The sequence below is a fragment of the Neophocaena asiaeorientalis genome, unplaced genomic scaffold, assembly GCF_003031525.2.
Source record: "Neophocaena asiaeorientalis asiaeorientalis breed wild unplaced genomic scaffold, Neophocaena_asiaeorientalis_V1.1 scaffold270, whole genome shotgun sequence".
Classification (NCBI taxonomy): Eukaryota; Metazoa; Chordata; class Mammalia; order Artiodactyla; family Phocoenidae; genus Neophocaena; species Neophocaena asiaeorientalis.
This window is the reverse complement of record NW_020174650.1, coordinates 489,911-508,392: the sequence shown is the minus strand read 5'-3', so window position 1 is coordinate 508,392 and position 18,482 is coordinate 489,911. Positions and strand designations below refer to the sequence as shown.

General features: G+C 48.2%; 1 protein-coding gene across 3 annotated transcripts in view; it reads left to right on the top strand.

Moving 5' to 3' along the window:
- CACNA1E (calcium voltage-gated channel subunit alpha1 E) overlaps positions 1-16,515 on the top strand; it is a 294,179-nt gene extending 277,664 nt beyond the window's left edge. For 2 of the 3 annotated variants that reach the window (XM_024758847.1, XM_024758846.1), the window contains 8 exons: positions 1,835-1,940; positions 3,046-3,153; positions 4,400-4,500; positions 4,777-4,883; positions 8,867-8,978; positions 12,562-12,742; positions 13,694-13,884; positions 15,426-16,515. In XM_024758847.1, the coding sequence (XP_024614615.1) occupies positions 1,835-1,940; positions 3,046-3,153; positions 4,400-4,500; positions 4,777-4,883; positions 8,867-8,978; positions 12,562-12,742; positions 13,694-13,884; positions 15,426-15,968 (1,449 nt within the window). In that variant the 3' untranslated portion in view covers positions 15,969-16,515. Of the gene's footprint in view, positions 1-1,834; positions 1,941-3,045; positions 3,154-4,399; positions 4,501-4,776; positions 4,884-8,866; positions 8,979-11,412; positions 11,542-12,561; positions 12,743-13,693; positions 13,885-15,425 lie in introns of all 3 variants that reach the window. The other variant, XM_024758845.1, reaches the window with a different exon arrangement.
- The last annotated feature ends 1,967 nt before the right edge of the window (positions 16,516-18,482 follow it).

The window sequence follows — 18,482 nt, the reverse complement described above, 5'->3', positions numbered from 1 at the left end:
TTTCTACAAGTGTGTGGCTTCTTGTGAGTGGGTTACTAGAAAGGAAGTGTTAAGTAGCATGTCTCCTTCTAGAGAAGGCAGAGTGGTGGGCTGTGGGATAGCATATATGGGCAAGAAGAAAGCCTGCAGCAAGACAGCTATCAGAGCTTATAAAAAAAAATCTTCAATCAGATAAGCTAAGGAAATAATGCAGAAATTCCTCTAAACATGGTTCAAGAAGAAATTTTTAGGAGAGAGGAAAACTCTTAACAAATTTCTTCCTCCATGACGTAGGGAGGAACGATGGCATGGTTCCTTCTAGGTACCAGAAAAGAAAGAGGAACGGCAGCCTCCATCCCATGACGTATGATGAAGGATGCAGCTCCCTTCCCCATTAGCCCAGCTACCTGTTTTTCCCGGCAATTCAAAGGAAAGGGTGATGATGGACACAAGTTGCATTCAGCATTAGATTTGCCTTCTTGGCATGACTGAGTTATGGGTGGACTCCTCTCGGCTTGCTTAGGACAGCATTGTGCATTGGGAGTCAACTGCCATTGGGGTGTTCAGAGCCTTGGGGCCTGAACTTTTTCTCCACAATGGATAATAGTTACTGCTAATTCCTCATTGCTGTTTAGACTGACCCAGAACTCTGGAGCTCTTTCATTCACCTAGGAATACACCCTAGCAATGTCGCCACTTCTCTAGAAGCCTAAAGAAGTGGGAGAGAGATGGAAGTCAGATACAAACAAGAAACTGGCCCTACACTCTAAGACACCATGTTTGTGGCATCACGTTAAGGAAGATGTTCCAATGGAGTTTTAGAAACCCTGTCTTGGGAAGAAACACTTGCCTTCCTGCTAGGCTGGTGGTTCTGTTGGAGGACCTTCTCCTGCTGCTACCTCCAAGTTGAAAGCTCCAGAGAGCATCTCATTGGAATGGGGGGGGGGCCCATTAGGGACCCTTATCCACCCCATTACATGGCTCCTCCTTTGCAGCTTAGGGGCTGGCATCCTTTTTGCTCACAATTCCACATCTAACGGTACCGGGCGGTGGAATGTGGCCCTAAGTTCTTTGAATTTCTGGGGTGAAGCTCAGTGGGAGAAGGGATGTGGGGATTGGAGGAAAAGTTAAAGAATTCCAAAAGTAAGATACTCTCTGGAAAGTGGATTTGGCCATTTCAGTTTGATCCCCTTCCTTTGGGTGAGGGGAACAAGGCCTGCCCACTCTGCTCCTGCCTTGGTCACCCTTCTCTTCTCTGCTCTCCCCAGCCCTCTTCCCCTAGACCTTGTTTGCACTCTCCCACTTTTCCATTCTGCTCCACTTCATCTTTTGGATAAGCTGGACTTCTGCATGTTCAACCATGTGCTGGCAAATTTCATCTTTTAAAGACTCAAAAAGGGGGCATCAGGATGCATCTTTCAAGTCAGATAAGCAAAGCACAATCTCCCCCATGTGAGTTTTGGGGGGTATTCATGGGACAAGTGGAACTGTAGAGCAGCCCTGTAACAGGGAATGGAGTCACCTCACAGAGCTGACTCCTTCCCCTGAGCCACTGCTTTTAGGCATCCCATTAAAGACATTCTTAGGACTGTGGAGGAGTCCTACAGAATGATTAGTCCCTCTTCCCTTGGAATTCGGCATCATTCCCTAGAAATAAACAAAGCAAAACAAAACAGCAGCCAATGAGCCTTAAGTGAGAAGCCGGGAGAGGGCAGGACTGGGACAGGGGACGGGGGTATCCTTGCCCTTCTTTTTTGTCTCTGCATTTGACCTCTGCACTTTTCCTCCCTTCTCACCAAGGTTTCTCTCGATATATTTTTTTCCTCCTGCTGTTTCTTTTCTCTCTTTCACACAGAGGTTAGTCCTGATGAATATGCCAGTGGCTGAGGACATGACTGTCCACTTCACATCCACGCTTATGGCTCTGATCCGGACAGCTCTGGACATTAAAATCGCCAAAGGTCAGTAAGCTTAGGGGGGAAAAAGATTCTGAAACAACTCACGCAGGGTGGCGCAGGATGGAAATGTTTGACCTTTCGTCCATCTGATGAGGCAGTGACCTGGAGATCAGATAGTAGGGTCCCTGTTTCACCTCTGAGCTACAATAACTATTATATTTGCCCTTTCTTCTTGGTGAAATGAATGGTTTGATAATCACTAAGCCTCCTTTTGACTTCAACAGTATGTGATCTCTGGTGTCTGGCACAAAGTAGGCATTTTAGAAATATTTGTTGATTGAACAAATGAGTTTTAATTCAGTTCTTTTTTTTCTTTCTTTTTTTTTTTTTCCCTTACGTGGTGCCTTTAACAACTTGGAAGGCTTCTGTGGCAGGTGCTATCATGGCAGTATTTTGTTCCTTTTGATTTCTAATTCAGTGGTTTAGGAAAGAAAGGGTTTACTACTTCCAGATGGGCCTCCAGCTTCCTTGCTCTTGCCTGACCCAAATCCTTTTTAAAATCAGGTCACTCGGGCTTCCCTGGTGGCGCAGTGGTTGGGAGTCCGCCTGCCGATGCAGGGGACACGGGTTCGTGCCCCGGTCCGGGAAGATCCCACATGCCGCGGAGCCGCTGGGCCCGTGAGCCATGGCCGCTGAGCCTGCGTGTCCGGAGCCTGTGCTCCGCAACGGGAGAGGCCACAACAGTGAGAGGCCCACGTACTGCAAAAAAAAAAAAATCAGGTCACTCAGACTCTGGAGTCAGATCGCTGGAAGAACTGATACAGGTATAAAGGCAGAGGAGGCTGGCTCGTGGCTCTCTGCATTCCGCCTTCTGATATACTGAGCAGCTGGGAGCCTCTGTGAATGAATGAGGAGGCTGATCTTGGTCCCAGGGCCTCGGCTCTCTGTGACAGGATATCCCTGAGTCACTGAAAACGGGGCCAAAATGTGTTCTGCTTCTTCAGCCGAAAGACCCAGTATTGCAAGGTCCACTGTCGCTAAGTACCACGATCCCCTCTGAGAATATGACGTGCCATGCTGACTCAGCTCCTGCCCCACCTCCTCCCTCCATCCTTGTTATTTCTGTGTCTGTTCTGTTTTCGCTATTAATAAATGTATCTTCCCCTAGGTGGTGCGGACAGGCAGCAGCTAGACTCAGAGCTACAGAAGGAGACCCTGGCCATCTGGCCTCACCTGTCCCAGAAGATGTTAGATCTGCTTGTGCCCATGCCCAAAGGTTTGGGGTCTCCTCCAGGGTATCCGTGTCACTGTGGGCCCAGCACGCCAAGACCACACCTTTGGGGGGAACACAGAATGATCGAGGAGATAAGGGAAGGGTGCTCTTTTATTCTTAGGAAACAAAAATCCCTCACTTCTCAAGTTCCTTTTGTCATTAATTGAAAACAGTTTCTTTTTTTTTACTGAAGTATAGTTGATTTACAGTGTTGTGTTAATTTCTGCTGTATAGCAAAGTGACTTAATTATATACATAAATATATTCTTTTTTATATTCTTTTCCATTATGGTTTATCCCAGGATATTGACTGTAGTTCCCTGTGCTATACTAACCTTGTTGTTTATCCATCCTATATGTAATAGTTTGCATCTACTAACCCCAAACTCCCAATCCTTCCCTCCGCCACCCTCCCTCCCCCTTGGCAACCACAAGTCTGTTCTTTATGTCTGCGAGTCTGTTCTTTATGTCCGTGAGTCTGTTTCCATTTCGTGCCATATTTTAGAGTCCACATATAAGTGACATCATATGTTATTTGTCTCTTTCTGACTTAGTATGATAATCTCTAGTTGCATCCTTGTTGCTGCAAATGGCATTATTTTGTTCTTTTTTATGGCTGGGTAGTATTCCACTGTATATATGTACCACAGCTTCTTTATCCATTCATCTGTTGATGGACATTTAGGTTGCTTCCGTGTCTTGGCTATTGTGAATAGCGCTGCTATGAGCACTGAGGTGTGTGTATCTTTTTGAATTAGAGTTTTGTCTGGATATATGCCCAGGAGTAGGATTGCCGGATCACATGGTAGTTCTAGTTTCAGTTTTCTGAGGAACCTCCACACTGGAGAACAGTTTCTTAAGATAGGTCACTGTGGTTGTGGATGAAACTTCTTGGCTACGTAGCTCTGTCCTTCCACATAACACAGTTCAGCAAACCTTCAAGCCGTTGGGGAAAAGGTGGTGTTACTAAGAGATGGAAACCTAGACCATTCTGGGGGTGGGGAGGTGCTTACTGATGTGCTGCACATCATTGGTAACATCAGCCTCCCTGGGTGGCCGTGGAAGCTCCCTGAGGCTAGACATGGGGACCTGTTCACTCTGTAGCCTCAGTGCCTGGCACAGATGGAACCCTCAATAAATGTTGGATGGGTGGGTGGCCGAAGGGGCAAACCTGCTTCCTAGGTGTCCTCACTTTCCCCCCACCCGTGTCTTCTCCCTGTTCCCCTCCATGCCACACTTGTGTCTCCAGCCTCTGACCTGACTGTGGGCAAAATCTATGCAGCAATGATGATCATGGACTACTATAAACAGAGCAAGGTGAAGAAGCAGAGGCAGCAGCTGGAGGAACAGGTGAAGGTCAAGGACAGCGTGGTGGCTGGGTGGGCCCCTGAAGGGACAGGCCTGTGCATCCCTGGGGCACAGTGCCCTGCAAGTGCTTAGAAGCAGAGGTCAGGCTTTGCTTTGCAGGGTCCAGGAACCTCCCTAGGATCAAGGGATTAGAAAACCAGTGGGGCAGAGGTTCAGATAGTCAAACAGGGTATCAGTCATATTCCTGTTTTACTCAGATGGTATTTTCCCCCCACAGTCATTTGAGTTCCTTTTTCCTCCTTTCCACTTTGAACACAGAAAAACGCACCCATGTTCCAGCGGATGGAGCCGTCATCTCTGCCTCAGGAGATCATTGCTAATGCCAAAGCCCTGCCTTATCTCCAGCAGGACCCCGTTTCAGGCCTGTGAGTATTACCAGAGGGTCCATGACTCCCCTGCTTGCATTATCACGTGTGCCATCGGGCAGACCCAGAAACTCATTGCCTAGAAGTGCCCGAGCTAATACTAACGCTGAGATGCATGGATGGTCCCCTCTCTGAGGGTGAGAAGACAACATGTTGTATGTTAAGGTGGTTATTCAGCAGGGGTGATGGAAAAGCAGACTGAGCGTGTTTGGTGCTATGGCCAGCTCCAGAGACAGGGAGCACTGTGAATGGACAAAGGAAGTAAGGGGCTGTATTAGTATCATCACTTTAGAGTGAACTCAGAGAGGTTCACGAAGTGGCCCAAAGCCATACGGCTGGTAGGAAGCTGAATTGGAATTTCAGTCAGTTATTTCCAGGCCCAGAGTCTTCCCATTACACTGTGTTATCTGTAATGAACAAAAAGAACCTTAAATCAGGCAAAACAATTTTTTGTTAATTTTCTGTATTGAAAGTGGAAACAAAACCCTAGTTAAGGCATGTGCCAATTCTTCTGAGCTGTAAGCCTTAGCCCCAATGCGGTCATTAGCCATAAAGGATCTAATGTAATATACGTACTTCATTTCAATGCTTGCTTTCTCTCATCACAAGTGATGTACCCAAATGGTCCCTCTACCCAGCGTAAATGGCTTGTGGTCGTTGGTTATGATTAGTGACTTTTTTCCAGTCTAGCTCTCGTGGAACCAGTAAATCACTAAGTATCACAACTTCAGTAATTGTCAGAGGAGTGAAATCCGAGGCTTAGGAATGAGCCCTCAGTCAGAATACCATTTGGAATCTCTCACGCCATAAATTTCTTTCTGCCTGTGGTGTTGGAGACCTGTTTCTGAAAAGCATTGTTTTCAAAGGTCACAATCCAACGCATTTGGAAAAGAAAAAAAAACGACCAAGGCCGTCGGTCATTTTTACAAAACATGTGAGGTGTTAAAGTAGCAGGTATGGATTCTCCTGTCTACAAAAAAACAAGTACATGTTTATCTTTGGTCTGTGCAGGAAGGTGGTCAAGAGGTATGATTAGAGTACTAGGACTACCTCCTTGGAAGAGTTTACAGTGTTTTTCAAGGGTCTTTGGCTTAGAAATAGAGGACACTCTCCACCATCTAGATCTGTTTTAGCCACAACAATTTGCTGTGCAAATTAACTCCCATCATTGGACTATTCCAGCCTCTGTCCCATATGTTTATTACTTCATTCACTCATTGATTTGACCAATATTTACTGAGAGTCGGTGTGACCCAAAAACTGGCTCAGACACTGGGGATTCAGTCAAGATGATCATTTCTTTTTTTCTTAAAAAAGAAATTACAAGAGTGATAAAGGTTAAAATGTGGAAGGGTAGGCTATCGTGACTCTGTGTAAAGGAGGCAACTCACGTAGTTTGAGGATTTGAGGAAGCTTCCCTGAGGAAGTAACATTTGAGTGAGACTCAAAAGCAGGCACTTCAAGAGGTGAAATAAAGTATGGTAAGTTTAAGGAACCTAAGAACTGTCATGATGGTTGGAGCACAGAGATATCAGGGGACGTGGCAGGTGATGGATTTGGAGGGGCCAGGATGTGGGGATACAGAGGTAGTTTACGGGCAGGATACAGAAGTTTAGTGTCATCCGAGGATAATGGGTGACACGATCATCAGAGTGACATGATCAGGTTTGGGCTTTCCGAAGATCATTCTCTAATCCAGTGTGGGCTCCGTGGATTGGAGGGAAGCAGTTCGAGAGATAGATAGAACACCATTTAGTACGTGGCTGCAATTGTGAATATTGCAAGACTGTGGCTTGGACTAACAGGATAGAAATGGGGAGAGAGAATCAGACTTGAGAGGCAATTAATACACAGAACGGATAGGATTTGGTGATTGATTGATTTGCTACATGGTGTGAAGGACAGGGAGGAATCCAAGATGACCCTCGGGTTTCTGGTTTGAGCTTCTAGGTGGATGTTGGTCCATTTCCTGAAACGGAGATGCTGGTGGAGCAGCAGGCTGGTTCTTTGGAACCATCTGTGTTTCTAGAGCCCTGAATTGTTCAAGTAGAGATTGCTTTGGAGGTGGCGTGGTGGACATGACAGGGCTCCTCTCCCATTGAGCTTACAGCTGGTAGAAAAACAAACATGAAACAGATTATCAGAAAAAAAAAACACTTGTCATTTTTGATGATTTAATCACAGTTCTGGTGAGCGCTAGGATGGGAAAAAAAATACATTATGATCTGATTGCGTGTGAGAGAGACCTCTGACGAGTTTATCAGGTAAGGTTTCCTTAAGGAAGTGACTTTTAGGGAGAGTTTTGAAGGATGAATTCAAAAATGAGTTTGCAAGGGACCGGGTGTTTGGGGAACAGCCTCTATTCAAGTCCTGAGGCAGAAAGAAGCCTGGCACATTCAACCAACTGAGAGAGCCCAGCATGTTGGAATTCAGGGAATAAGGGAAAGTAATGCAAGAGGAGGGTGGCCAGGTAGGAAGTGGGTCATGAAAGAGGCCTCTGGACTCTCTCCTAATAACAGTGAGAAGCCAGACAAGGTTTTCAAAGTAAGAGGTTACTCAGGGTTCAAATTCTTCAAGTCTATAAGGTTGTTCAGTGCTTTTAAGTGTCCTATCTACCTATTGGGGATCCTGGAGTTACTCATTTTCTGTAGGACAGAAGGGGGCCCATTTCCTATAGAGCAGTGCTTATCTTGTTTCCCATGGTTCTCAGGCCAAGGCACACAGAAGATGATTGACATTTAAGCAGTCGTTTAAATAGCAGACTGCTCTCCAGCAGTTGTAAAAGTTCAGCTAAAGCCCTCACTAGCAGCGAGGGGACAGGTTGGGTGAAAAGTCTGTGCTTCAGATTTTCCCCTATGATCCCAGTCTAATGGATTATTTTTCAGAAACTGGCAATCCTTGCTTAGGTCTCGGATTTTCCACTGGCTTCACAGTCATTAGCAGGAGACTCTGCAGTGGCTCTCTCCGGAGCAGATGGGACACTGGCAGAGAGGGTGTCCCATCTCTCCCTCCTAATTCCACACCCACTGAGGGAGCTGCTGCCCCAGTCACTGACCACTTTCCTCTTCCCGTGATCAGGAAGCTCAGTCTGCATGCTGGCTTAGGTCAAAGAGGAACTGTTACTGTACTAGTAGCAATGAGTGGCAGCAGCAGCGCCAAGTTCTCAGGAAAGATTGGCTGCCTCTTTTTTTTCCTAACCAGCCCAGTGGATCCCATAGGCTGAGGGTGTCTTTCAGGTACCAAACCGTGGTTTAATAACAGGCACACTGCAACAGCTCTCCACGCTTTTCATTCAGAGGCCCCTAAACACCTGGCCAACTCTGCCCCTGTCCTTTTTTTACCTCATCACCATTGGAGCATCCTCCTACATAGCCATCGACCCAGACGTTGTCACCTCTTTCACCTCTTCTGAAATCGTTCCACGCAGTTCATACACCAGCAGTGCCAGGTACAGAGCAGTCCTTCAATAAATGTTCATGGCATTGAATTGTTTGGTTTGGCCAGGGATGTTGGCACAGTAAAACCATATTCTTTCTGAGTGTGGAGGAAATTTTTTAAAAGACCATGACTGCTTAATATTTAAACAAACTGTTCACTTTAAACTATGGCATTTTTCTGCCGAATGGAGAAACTGGGCAGAAACAGGTTTACAGTCTAGCATTGGGTCTTCCATATGGCTGAGTGTGACAAATGATGTCATTTGTCACAGATATGCTAGTCGCCAGCAAAATGATGAATGGTTCCAAATGCAGGTTGAAAACAGTGGTTCCTCTTTTCCAATGCTTTTTTTTTTTTTTAAATTTTCTATTCTAGGGCCAGCCACCTGTAAGTTACCAGGCTTGCAAGCCAGCCAAGGCTAAAGGGTATTGCCCTTGCTGGGGAGGAAGTCTTGTCTGGGTGGGAATTGGTAATGACAGCTACGTCATGACTGTTTCTCTTTCTCTCATGCACACATTACCTCTGAACTTGGCATTGCTTTGCAGGGGTGGCCGGAGTGGATACCCTTCGATGAGTCCACTCTCCCCGCAGGAAATATTCCAGTTGGCCTGTATGGACCCAGCTGATGATGGACAATTCCAGGAACAGCAATCTCTGGTGAATGAATGAGTTACATGACCTCAAAAATACTTCCTTGGTTTCCTGATCCCTCCCCCTCTCATTTTCAAAGTTTATTCCATAGCCTTGCTCCATCAGAAAAAAAACCTTTCTGATAGTCCAACCAATTATCCTGAAAGTTTCCTGCCATCTCCCCTTTCATAGCTGAGTTTCTCATGTTCTTTGACAAATGCTCCCTCTTCAGGTTTTACAACCCCAGAGGCTCCTTACCTGCTTCAGGAACTTATAATGCTTCAGGCCAAGCCCTCTTAATTTATGCCCCTGGGCATCAAATGGAGAAGCAGAAGTGACAAATGAAATCTTGCCTTTGAGAGGGAGCCTTAGAATGAATCATCATAAGAATGGATGGCACCAATGGATGACAGATGGAACTTTAGATTTTGATAATACAAAGCTAAATTTACTATTAGTTCAGGAGCCATGAGATCAAGTTCCCTCGGGAGCTTAGAATTAAAATCCAGGTGGTTATTGGTCTGGAAAGAAAAAGAGTAAAACCCAACCTTTGCAGTAGTCTATATAGACAGCTTGTATTAAGTGAGTCCCATGTCACTTTGATTCTAATTCACCTGTGTTCTTCTCTCCCCTTCATTTTTTTCCCTGACCCCTCCCCACTGTTAGTGTACCCCAGCGCCTTCCTGAATGGATGTGTGGGTGGAGTGTGGGTGTGGCCTGCTTGTGGAGGGCATGTCTGATGGAATGGGGACCCTTCAGAGGGGAAAAGGGACTAATTGGTACAGATAGTTTAATTCTAAAAAGGGCCTCTCATCATTTTATGGCTTGCCTGGTGATGTGTCTGTCTGGTGAGAAAAATCTCAATAACGTGTCCTTTACTTTCACAGGGAGGCTTTATTACATCACCCTTTCTGCAGGTTTCCCAGGGCTGAGCTGTAGTGCCAGGACTTTTTGGATATATGTTCATCTCATTGTCAATACTGGTGTCTGTAATTCAATTCAGGTGTCAGCCCATGCTATACACTCACCACTGTGTACTCCTGCCCATCCTTTGGGGCTCCCTGCTCAACGTCCTGGGACATGGCCATGATTTGTGTGTGTGGGCGTGTCTTGCACCACCTCTGATACCCATTGGCTGCAGTTGTTACCACGTAGACTGCAGTGTTGTTATCACATCTGTTTTGAGTCAGACCTGGGTGCTAGATAAAGCACATACTGCAAACACTGTAACTTCTTCAGGTGCACACATCATGTCCTTTGAAGGCAGTCCTCCCGTTCATACCAGGAACCACTCAGCCAAATGGTCATTGAGGCCAAGGGGCTGTCTCAGGCCCCCCTTTCCTTTAATAATACCCTACTCATAAACCCATGTTTTTAGGTGTCATTTCCTAAATGTAAAATGCTTTTTTTCTGGTATAATCTCCAGATGTCTAAGATATTCCTAGGTCTCTTTGTTGGGTGGCCCACGTAAACATTTTTAAAGCAGCTCTACTCTTTGCGCAGTGAACACTAGCTGTCTATACAGAGCACGTACATTTGCCAAACTAACAAACAAACATTCTTTAACCAGGAAAATTAAATGATTTGGGCACGACCCTAGAGATCTCCCATCCAACCTTCTTAAAGCTCTCAAGTGCTCTCATAGTCCAATACAGTAGCCACTGCCCACATACGGTAATTGAGCACTTGAAATGTGACTAGTCCAAATTGAGATGTGCCATAGGTGTAAAATACATACCAGTGTCAAAGACTTGGTACCAAAAAATGTAAAATATCTCATTAATTTTTTATATTGATTACATGTTGCCATGAGAATATTTGGCTATATTGGGTTACATAAGATCTATTATTAAATTTCATGTTTCTTTTTACTTTTTAAAAATGTAATTACTAGGAAATTTTAAATGACATAAGTGGTTTGCATTAAACTTCTATTAGACTGCACTAGTCCAAAGCATTCCTGAAAGATGGCTACCCACCCCCATTATTGGATGGTTTCAATCATAAGAAAGCTCTTAAAATCACGTGTCTTAAGGTTTCAGAAGATAAACCTGACACCGGAAGTTGGTGACTTTCCTTAAAATAGTGGCTTCTATTTAATTGACAAATGGCTTCTTCAGATTACAAGAATAAACCCCATACTGTCAACCCGCAGAAGGTAAATTTCACAAAGCTATAAAATCTGAAGCATTGCTCAGTGATAACTAAGATGATACTTAACTAGAAAAGGTGATCCTTATCCCTCAATCCTAGTTAGAGCTTTCTGTTTGGGACATCTGGTATACCACATATGTGCACACATAGACGCAAACATATATACACGTACAATTGAGGCCTTAGAGATGCAAGTGTCTCTTCTGAAAGCCGTTCTTCACATGGAGGAGGCAGAATCATCCCCCGGAAGTGAGAAGCAATGGGATGGAATCAAGTCCCACAAGCTTGGCTGTGTGTTTATTTCTAGGAGCCAGAGGTTAGTGAATTAAAAAGCGTGCAGCCCTCTAACCATGGCATCTACATTCCTTCGGACACCCAGGAGCATGCGGGATCTGGGAGGGCATCCTCTATGCCACGCCTGACTGTGGATCCCCAGGTAAAACGCAACCACCACCTACCATATGCAGTGGCATCCTGGGCTGTATTGAATTGGTGGGTTATGAACCACATCTGATATTTTCAGGTGAGCCCTTGATTGCCCCCACCCCTTCTCTATAAGCAAAACCTGGCTCACGGGCTTTCTCTACAGAGCCTGCTCCTCCACACCGTGTTTCCAATGAAACCACAACCACAACAGCCTAGCCAGCCAAAGGGCAGGCCCCCGGATGGGCTCAACATCCTCAAGACCCAACCAGCCATGCAAGAAATATTTTCCAGGATTTCCCCTGTGCATTTTTCCTTCTTTTCTCCTTTCCTGGTTCCTCTAGCGCATATGCAGTTACGTACACACACAGCTCTGTGTCAGGACTGTCTGTCCTAGCCAGTGCAGGCCACGCCTCATTTCTTTGTCTGTTTTCCTGGCTTTTTTCTGTCTGTCTGTCTTACATCAAGTTTTGACAGAGACAAGAAGTTTTTGTGGATCTGTTTTAACATCTGTGGCAAGTCAAAATGCCAGAGTTTAAGGTGGAGCTGGGGTGGGACTGATCGAGAGAGCACAGTGCATTCTCAGGAGCTACTCATTTACAAGCTCTCCTAAGCTCTAGCGCTATAGGGTGGCACCTTCTCTGAGGAGGGCAAAAAACAAGCGGCAAAGCCATGCTTCTTTCGTGGTGGAGACTTTTTGACAGTTGCCCTCACTTGTTTCAAAGTGGCTCCAGGTTCACGGCAGGTCCTGGCTGAGTCTCCAGGGTAGATGGTTCTATGGGCAGCTTGCACAGAACCCTCAGCTCCTTGCTTTCCTGAGCGTGAATAGGAGCCCTGCACCAGCCCAGTGACTATGTTAACGTAAAGACACTTTCTGGAACAGCCTCCTCCAGCTAAGGTCTGAGCAAAAGGGATTTATGGGAGATGACAATTTGCAATCTGCAACAATCTCAGTCCTACATCTTCCTTCCTTCTAGACCATTTCAGTAATTAATCCTTACCTTGTGTTCTTCTGGGGGGCTCATGTTTCCAGGTGGTGACAGACCCTAGCTCCATGAGACGTTCATTTTCCACTATTCGGGAAAAGCGTTCAAATTCCTCTTGGCTGGAGGAATTCTCCATGGAGCGGAGCAGCGAAAACACCTACAAGTCGCGTCGCCGGAGTTACCACTCCTCCCTGAGGCTGTCAGCCCACCGCCTGAACTCTGACTCAGGTGAGGGAGTCTTCACCGTTTGCCTCTTTTCTGACGAGAACTGAAAGTCACAGGAACAGAATCTAGATAAAGATGGGGTGGTGGAGAGTGAAGGAACAATGCTCCTTAACAAAGGGGGTTTCCTGTCGGACTCACATCGTGAAACAAAGCAACAAAACCCTCTCTAGTCATCTCAAAGGCTGATGAGATTTCTTTCTTCCAGACCAGGGCTATAAAAATCATTAAAACAGAGTTTTCCCAGGGGCCTTCTACAAAACCACTCCACTGCCTTAGGGAAGCATTAGAGACCCCCTGGCAAGGGCGGAGCTTTACCCACTAACTGCACTTTGACCCAGACAGTGCTACCTGGAATTGTTGTATGCATTTGAGTTATGTTTTTTAAGGAAAAGGGTCATATTGATAGAAACAGAAAATCACTAGTCTGGTTCAAACTATTTTTACTAAGTGAAGAAACAAAGATAAAAAAGCAGTGACATGTCCCATATCATAGGGCCAGCAAGTGGCAGAGAGGGGACTAGAAGTGATCCTTTGACTTCAGTCCTAGGGCGTTACAGTAACTGTGTTTACTTTGTTCATAGCAACTTCTTAATTCCCTTCTGCTAGTGCCATTTTCCCTCTAAAAAGTTACACACCCATGTTTAGGACATAGAGGATTCTTGGGCCACATGGCTGGCAGAGATTCTACCTGAATTGTATCTAGCATAAATGGAAGAAGAGAGTGATTGCATCCTTGAATTTGCAAGTCTTTCCAGTGGCAGCTTGCACACTTACCTCTTCACAAAAGGGTAATTTTCCAGTCTTTCTCTCCTTCTTCCCTTTCAGATCACCTGTTGACATGTCTGCAGAAGCCAGGGTCCTTGAGGGGCCTGGTCCCAAGCTCTAAGACTTATCTTTGTGTTCAGCGGCCAGGATGGGCAGAGTTACGATAGTTGCTTCTGTCATCTCTCATAGGCCACAAGTCCGACACCCACCGCTCAGGGGGCAGAGAGCGGGGACGATCGAAAGAGCGAAAGCATCTTCTCTCTCCCGATGTCTCCCGCTGCAACTCCGAGGAGCGAGGGACCCAGGCCGACTGGGAGTCCCCAGAACGTCATCAGTCCCGGTCTCCCAGCGAGTGCAGGTCGCAGACCCCCAACAGACCGGTGAGCATGGAGAGGAAGCTGAGCCTCTGCAGAAGACAGGGAGGGGCGGGCTGTTAACATGAGGTGCAAAATGTGGGCATCCAGCACCCACACAGACCTCAGCTTCACAGGAAACTGCATCCATTGTGCATAGAGGTTAGCTTTTTACTTAACACTTGTGTACTCAGAAATGATATGGATTCACAGAAAACCAAAGAGCCCCCCAAGAAAGACAGTGGTGTCTAGGGGTCACTCCATCTTCGTTCTCAGTATCCAGAGTTACAACAAATAAGTTCATAAATATCTCAGGCAGATTTCAGAGGAAAGGATGGCTTTTTAGCCAGAAAAGCTTTGACCAGTCGTGTGACCCTTAGTATTGGTTGGAATGGTGATTCCTCTCTCAACACAGGATTCAAAAGTCAGATCAATTCAACTTCATCTATCTAGCTTCCAGCCATCCCAAGAGGAAGAGCATCTCTCCTTCTGGCCAGTTACTGAAACGTCAGCCTAGGTCTAAGATACAACTACAAGAGCTGTGTGAAAACACTCTCTGGCCCTGTTTTCCCCCTGACTACCAACCCTCACTCCCTGCCCTACCTTGCTCCAATACCCTCGGAGTCCAGATGTGAGACCCATCGGCAGTGAGCGGTGGGCAAGAGGAAGGGCTTCCACAGCCAACTTTCAGACGCAGTTGAGAAGTTTACTTCTAGAGCAGTGGTGTCGAGTTTTAGTGCAGAACGGAGTCACCTAGGGCTTGTTATAAGTGCACATTCCTGGGACCTCAAGGCTTCTGCTTCAGTAGTGAGACCCGCTGTAAAGTAGAACCCAGAAGTCTGCACTTGGAAGGACCCCAGAATCTCCCAGGAGATCTTGAGCGTGGTTCCTGGCTTACACGCACACCTTAAGCCTCAGCACCGAGCTGGAGGTCCATGTACCAACCCCTGGGCTCAGAGACCCTTGGGACTAGGGGTGTCAGGCCTGAACCAGCAGATAAGTGCGGGGGGGCGGTGTAGAAGCCAAGTCAGTCTTAGCACGCCACTGAAAACACAGATGCAAAAAGAGAAGATGAGGGAAGGTATTTGCCATGCCCTTAGATCCAATTCCCAAGAACATCCCCCAGACAGAGCAACTCTAGAGCATTCGTTTACCTTTCATGTAGTTGTCTTTCCCAAAAGCTTCAAATCTTTCTTTCAACGCGCCACGTGCTAGAGAGAGTGAGCTTCCGGATGTTTGCTACTCAACGTGTTTGTTCCAAGGACCGGCAGCACCTGTGAGCTTGTTAGAAATGCAGGATCTCAGGCCCCACCCCAGACTTTCTGAGCTGCGTCTGCAGTTTTAACAAGACCCCAGAGATGCATGAGCATATTGAAAGTTGACATACCCTGGTCTCCATGGTACTGGCTCCTGAGTCTCCTGTAATCTCTGCGTCCCTGAGCGGATGTGACTGGTAGCGGAGGGGACTCTGGTGGCTCTCTGTAGGAGGGGTCAGGGACCTTAACCAGGTCCCAAGTAGGAATGATGCCAAACCCAGGCTAACATGCCATGTTTTTCCTGCCGCACAGGGCACAGGGTCCCTCAGTGAGAGCTCCATCCCCTCCGTCTCCGACACCAGCACCCCAAGACGAAGTCGTCGGCAGCTCCCACCTGTCCCTCCAAAGCCTCGGCCCCTCCTTTCCTACAGCTCCCTGATGAGACACACTGGGAGCATCTCCCCACCCGCTGATGGGAGCGAGGGTGGCTCCCCACTGACCTCCCAAGCTCTGGAGGGCAATGACGCCAGCCTGCCCGAGTCTTGCAACCCCCGGTACGTACAGCAGGGCCACCCCTCCTCCCCACAGCGCTACATCTCTGAGCCCTACCTGGCCCTGCACGAAGACTCCCACGCCTCCGACTGTGGCGAGGAGGAGACGCTCACCTTTGAAGCAGCTGTGGCGACCAGCCTCGGCCGGTCCAACACCATCGGCTCAGCCCCGCCCCTGCGGCACAGCTGGCAGATGCCCAACGGGCACTATCGGCGGCGGAGGCACGGGGGGCCTGGACCAGGCATGACGTGTGGAGCTGTCAGCGACCTTCTGAGCGATACGGAGGAAGACGACAAATGCTAGAGGCCGCTCCCCCCTCCGATGCATGCTCTTCTCTCAACACGGAGAAAACCAAGACCCCAATTGGGAAGCCAGTGCGGCCCGGGGGGGAGGAAGAGGGAGGAAGAAGATAGAAGGATACCGTGCATTATCAGAGAAGAGGAAGGAAAAGACAGAAGGAAAACCGGTCAAACCCACCCAATCGCTGTATTTCCCTTGGCAAGATGGGCACTGCCATAGTTCTGCCTCTTTGCTGGGGAAAGAATATACAAGAACATGGAGGGTTATTCCCAGGGGAGAAGGGACACGAGGATGGCTTTGCTTCCCCTTGCCCCTTCCCACTTTTCTATAGCCGTGGGGATGTCAGGCCGGCCTGTGGCTGTGCCTGTTGCCCTGAGAAGCCTGGAAGACATTCTGGCTCTTAACTGGGGAGTCATGGAGACCCTGGGAGAGGACTCTCCTCCCTCACCAGCCCTTCCTCCTCAGCCAGCACCCCTGCCACCAGGCCAACCATGACGGCATCTCATGCGTTATCCCGTGGCTTGCGTCCCCAGAGGAGGCACAGGCTGAGTTCAGGAGCATTGGCTGTCAAGGGTAGGAGGCAGAGAGGGAGGAGAAAGGGGAAGGGGAAGGGGTCGGGGCGCTGTGGTGGCAGCAGCCAGAGCTGGTCTGGGTGAGCAAAGCCATAGTCCGGCAGCCCTCACCATAGCAGAGGGGGCAAAGGAGCGGAGAGCTGCTGCCGCTGGTCGCTACAGTCCCGTCTGAGGCCTGTCACCCACTCAGTAGGTGCTGTGTTCATTTAGAATAGGCCAGGGAGGTCCCCTGAGGTCCAGGGAGGTGCCGAAGGCTCTGGTAAGGGTGATATTTTCAAAGTATTTAACAACCCGTGTGACCAGGGCACTAGCTGATGAGTGGAGTCCGGCCTTAGCGCTGGCACCCCATGCCACGACAGGCCTTACTTAGCCCGGGAGATGCCGGGCACGGGGGAGCCCCGAGGGTGGGCTGAGTGTGGCAGGGGGGCACTTAAGGGGCTCAGGCAGAGTCAGTTTTCCAACCAGTATAGAGGTAATTCAGTATGTGGATCGGTGCTGCAGCCGGCCCAGCACATACCGGCTGAATGTCAGCCCAGACTCTGAGCCAGGAGCAGAAGACCTCTTTGCCAAGCAGCAAGGCCAGAGCCGCGCCAAGGCCAGTGAGCCCAAGTGCCAGTGGCCTAGTCTTCCCAGCCACTCCCCAAGAGGGCAGCACACACGTATCCAAGGTGAGCTACACATCACCTGGTAGGGACTTCTTCCGTAGAGATGAGAAAGGCCAACAGATTGCAACCAGAGAAGCTTCAATGAGAGTCCCTCTGAGTTTACTGAGGAGCTCCCGTGAGGGAGGGACCCTTGGACGGGCAGCTTCCGCAGCTAGTTTGTGATTGAGGGGCAGTTTGTCAGGATACTTTAAAGTGATGAGTAAATATACCTCAGCTTAGACCTGGGCTGCTCCTTCTAGCAAAGCAGGCTCCAGTGGGGCCTCAGTACACAAGGTGACAGGCCTGGGGCCCCGGTGGTCCTGAATATTCCCCTGGGCTTTCCCCATCCCTAAAGTAGAGCTGAGCAGAAGACCACCTCAGGACATTGTTCCTAACCCCCAAAACTCAGAAGCATTGAGAAGAAGAGAGCCCTTTCTTAGCGGATCAGTTCTCCTTCACTGTATCGATTATCCGTTCGGTGGAAACACATCACCCCCTCATGTCCCTCTCCAGTCCTCCAGCACCATCACCGTTAGGTGGAAGGATTTCCTGCAGGGGGTACCAGGCAGGGCCCTCCTCTCCCAGCCAGGAGCAGATGAAACCTGCCTCCCGGGACCCTCCATGGGGCGACTCAGAGGCCCCCAACTGAGATCGCAGCGGATAAACACTCTTTATTCTCCTCCGGCCCAGGCAGACTTCACGTCTTGGGTAGGAACAGTCAGTGGCTGTTATTACGAACTTGGGTTTTTTTGTTTTGTTGCTGTTGTGGAAATAGAAATAAGGCATCGTCGTATCAGCTCTGCAAAGCCAGATTCAACCCTGTGGCTGCAAAATCATTTGTGATGGCCCTGCCTTCTGTCCTAGACATGGATGGAGCTTCACGGCCCAGAGTCAGCCCCCAAACCAAAGCAGTCCTGGGGCAGGAGACCAGTGAGGCAGAGACGTAGGCCTCCCACTCTGAAACCCTCGTCTTTTTTCCCTTTCCTCTCCCACTCAGCACACGTGTGTGCTCAGGGGTAACTGGGAGTGTGACTCTGTAACACCCTGATCTTAACAGGTGGGATTGTTACCTGAGACTCAGACTCGGGGCCTTGTACTGTCTTAAAGGTTTCCCCTGCTCGGTGTCCTTTCCTGCCAAAGTGCTGCTATGGGCTGCTTCGCACAAAATTGCTTTCTTCCACCTCGGAAATGCAGCTTTCCTGAGGGAAAGGCTGACACAGGACGGCCATTCTGCACCAGCGAGTCTATTGCATTGTGTTTTTGAGAATGGGTGTTGAAGTGACGTCTTTCTTACACCATTG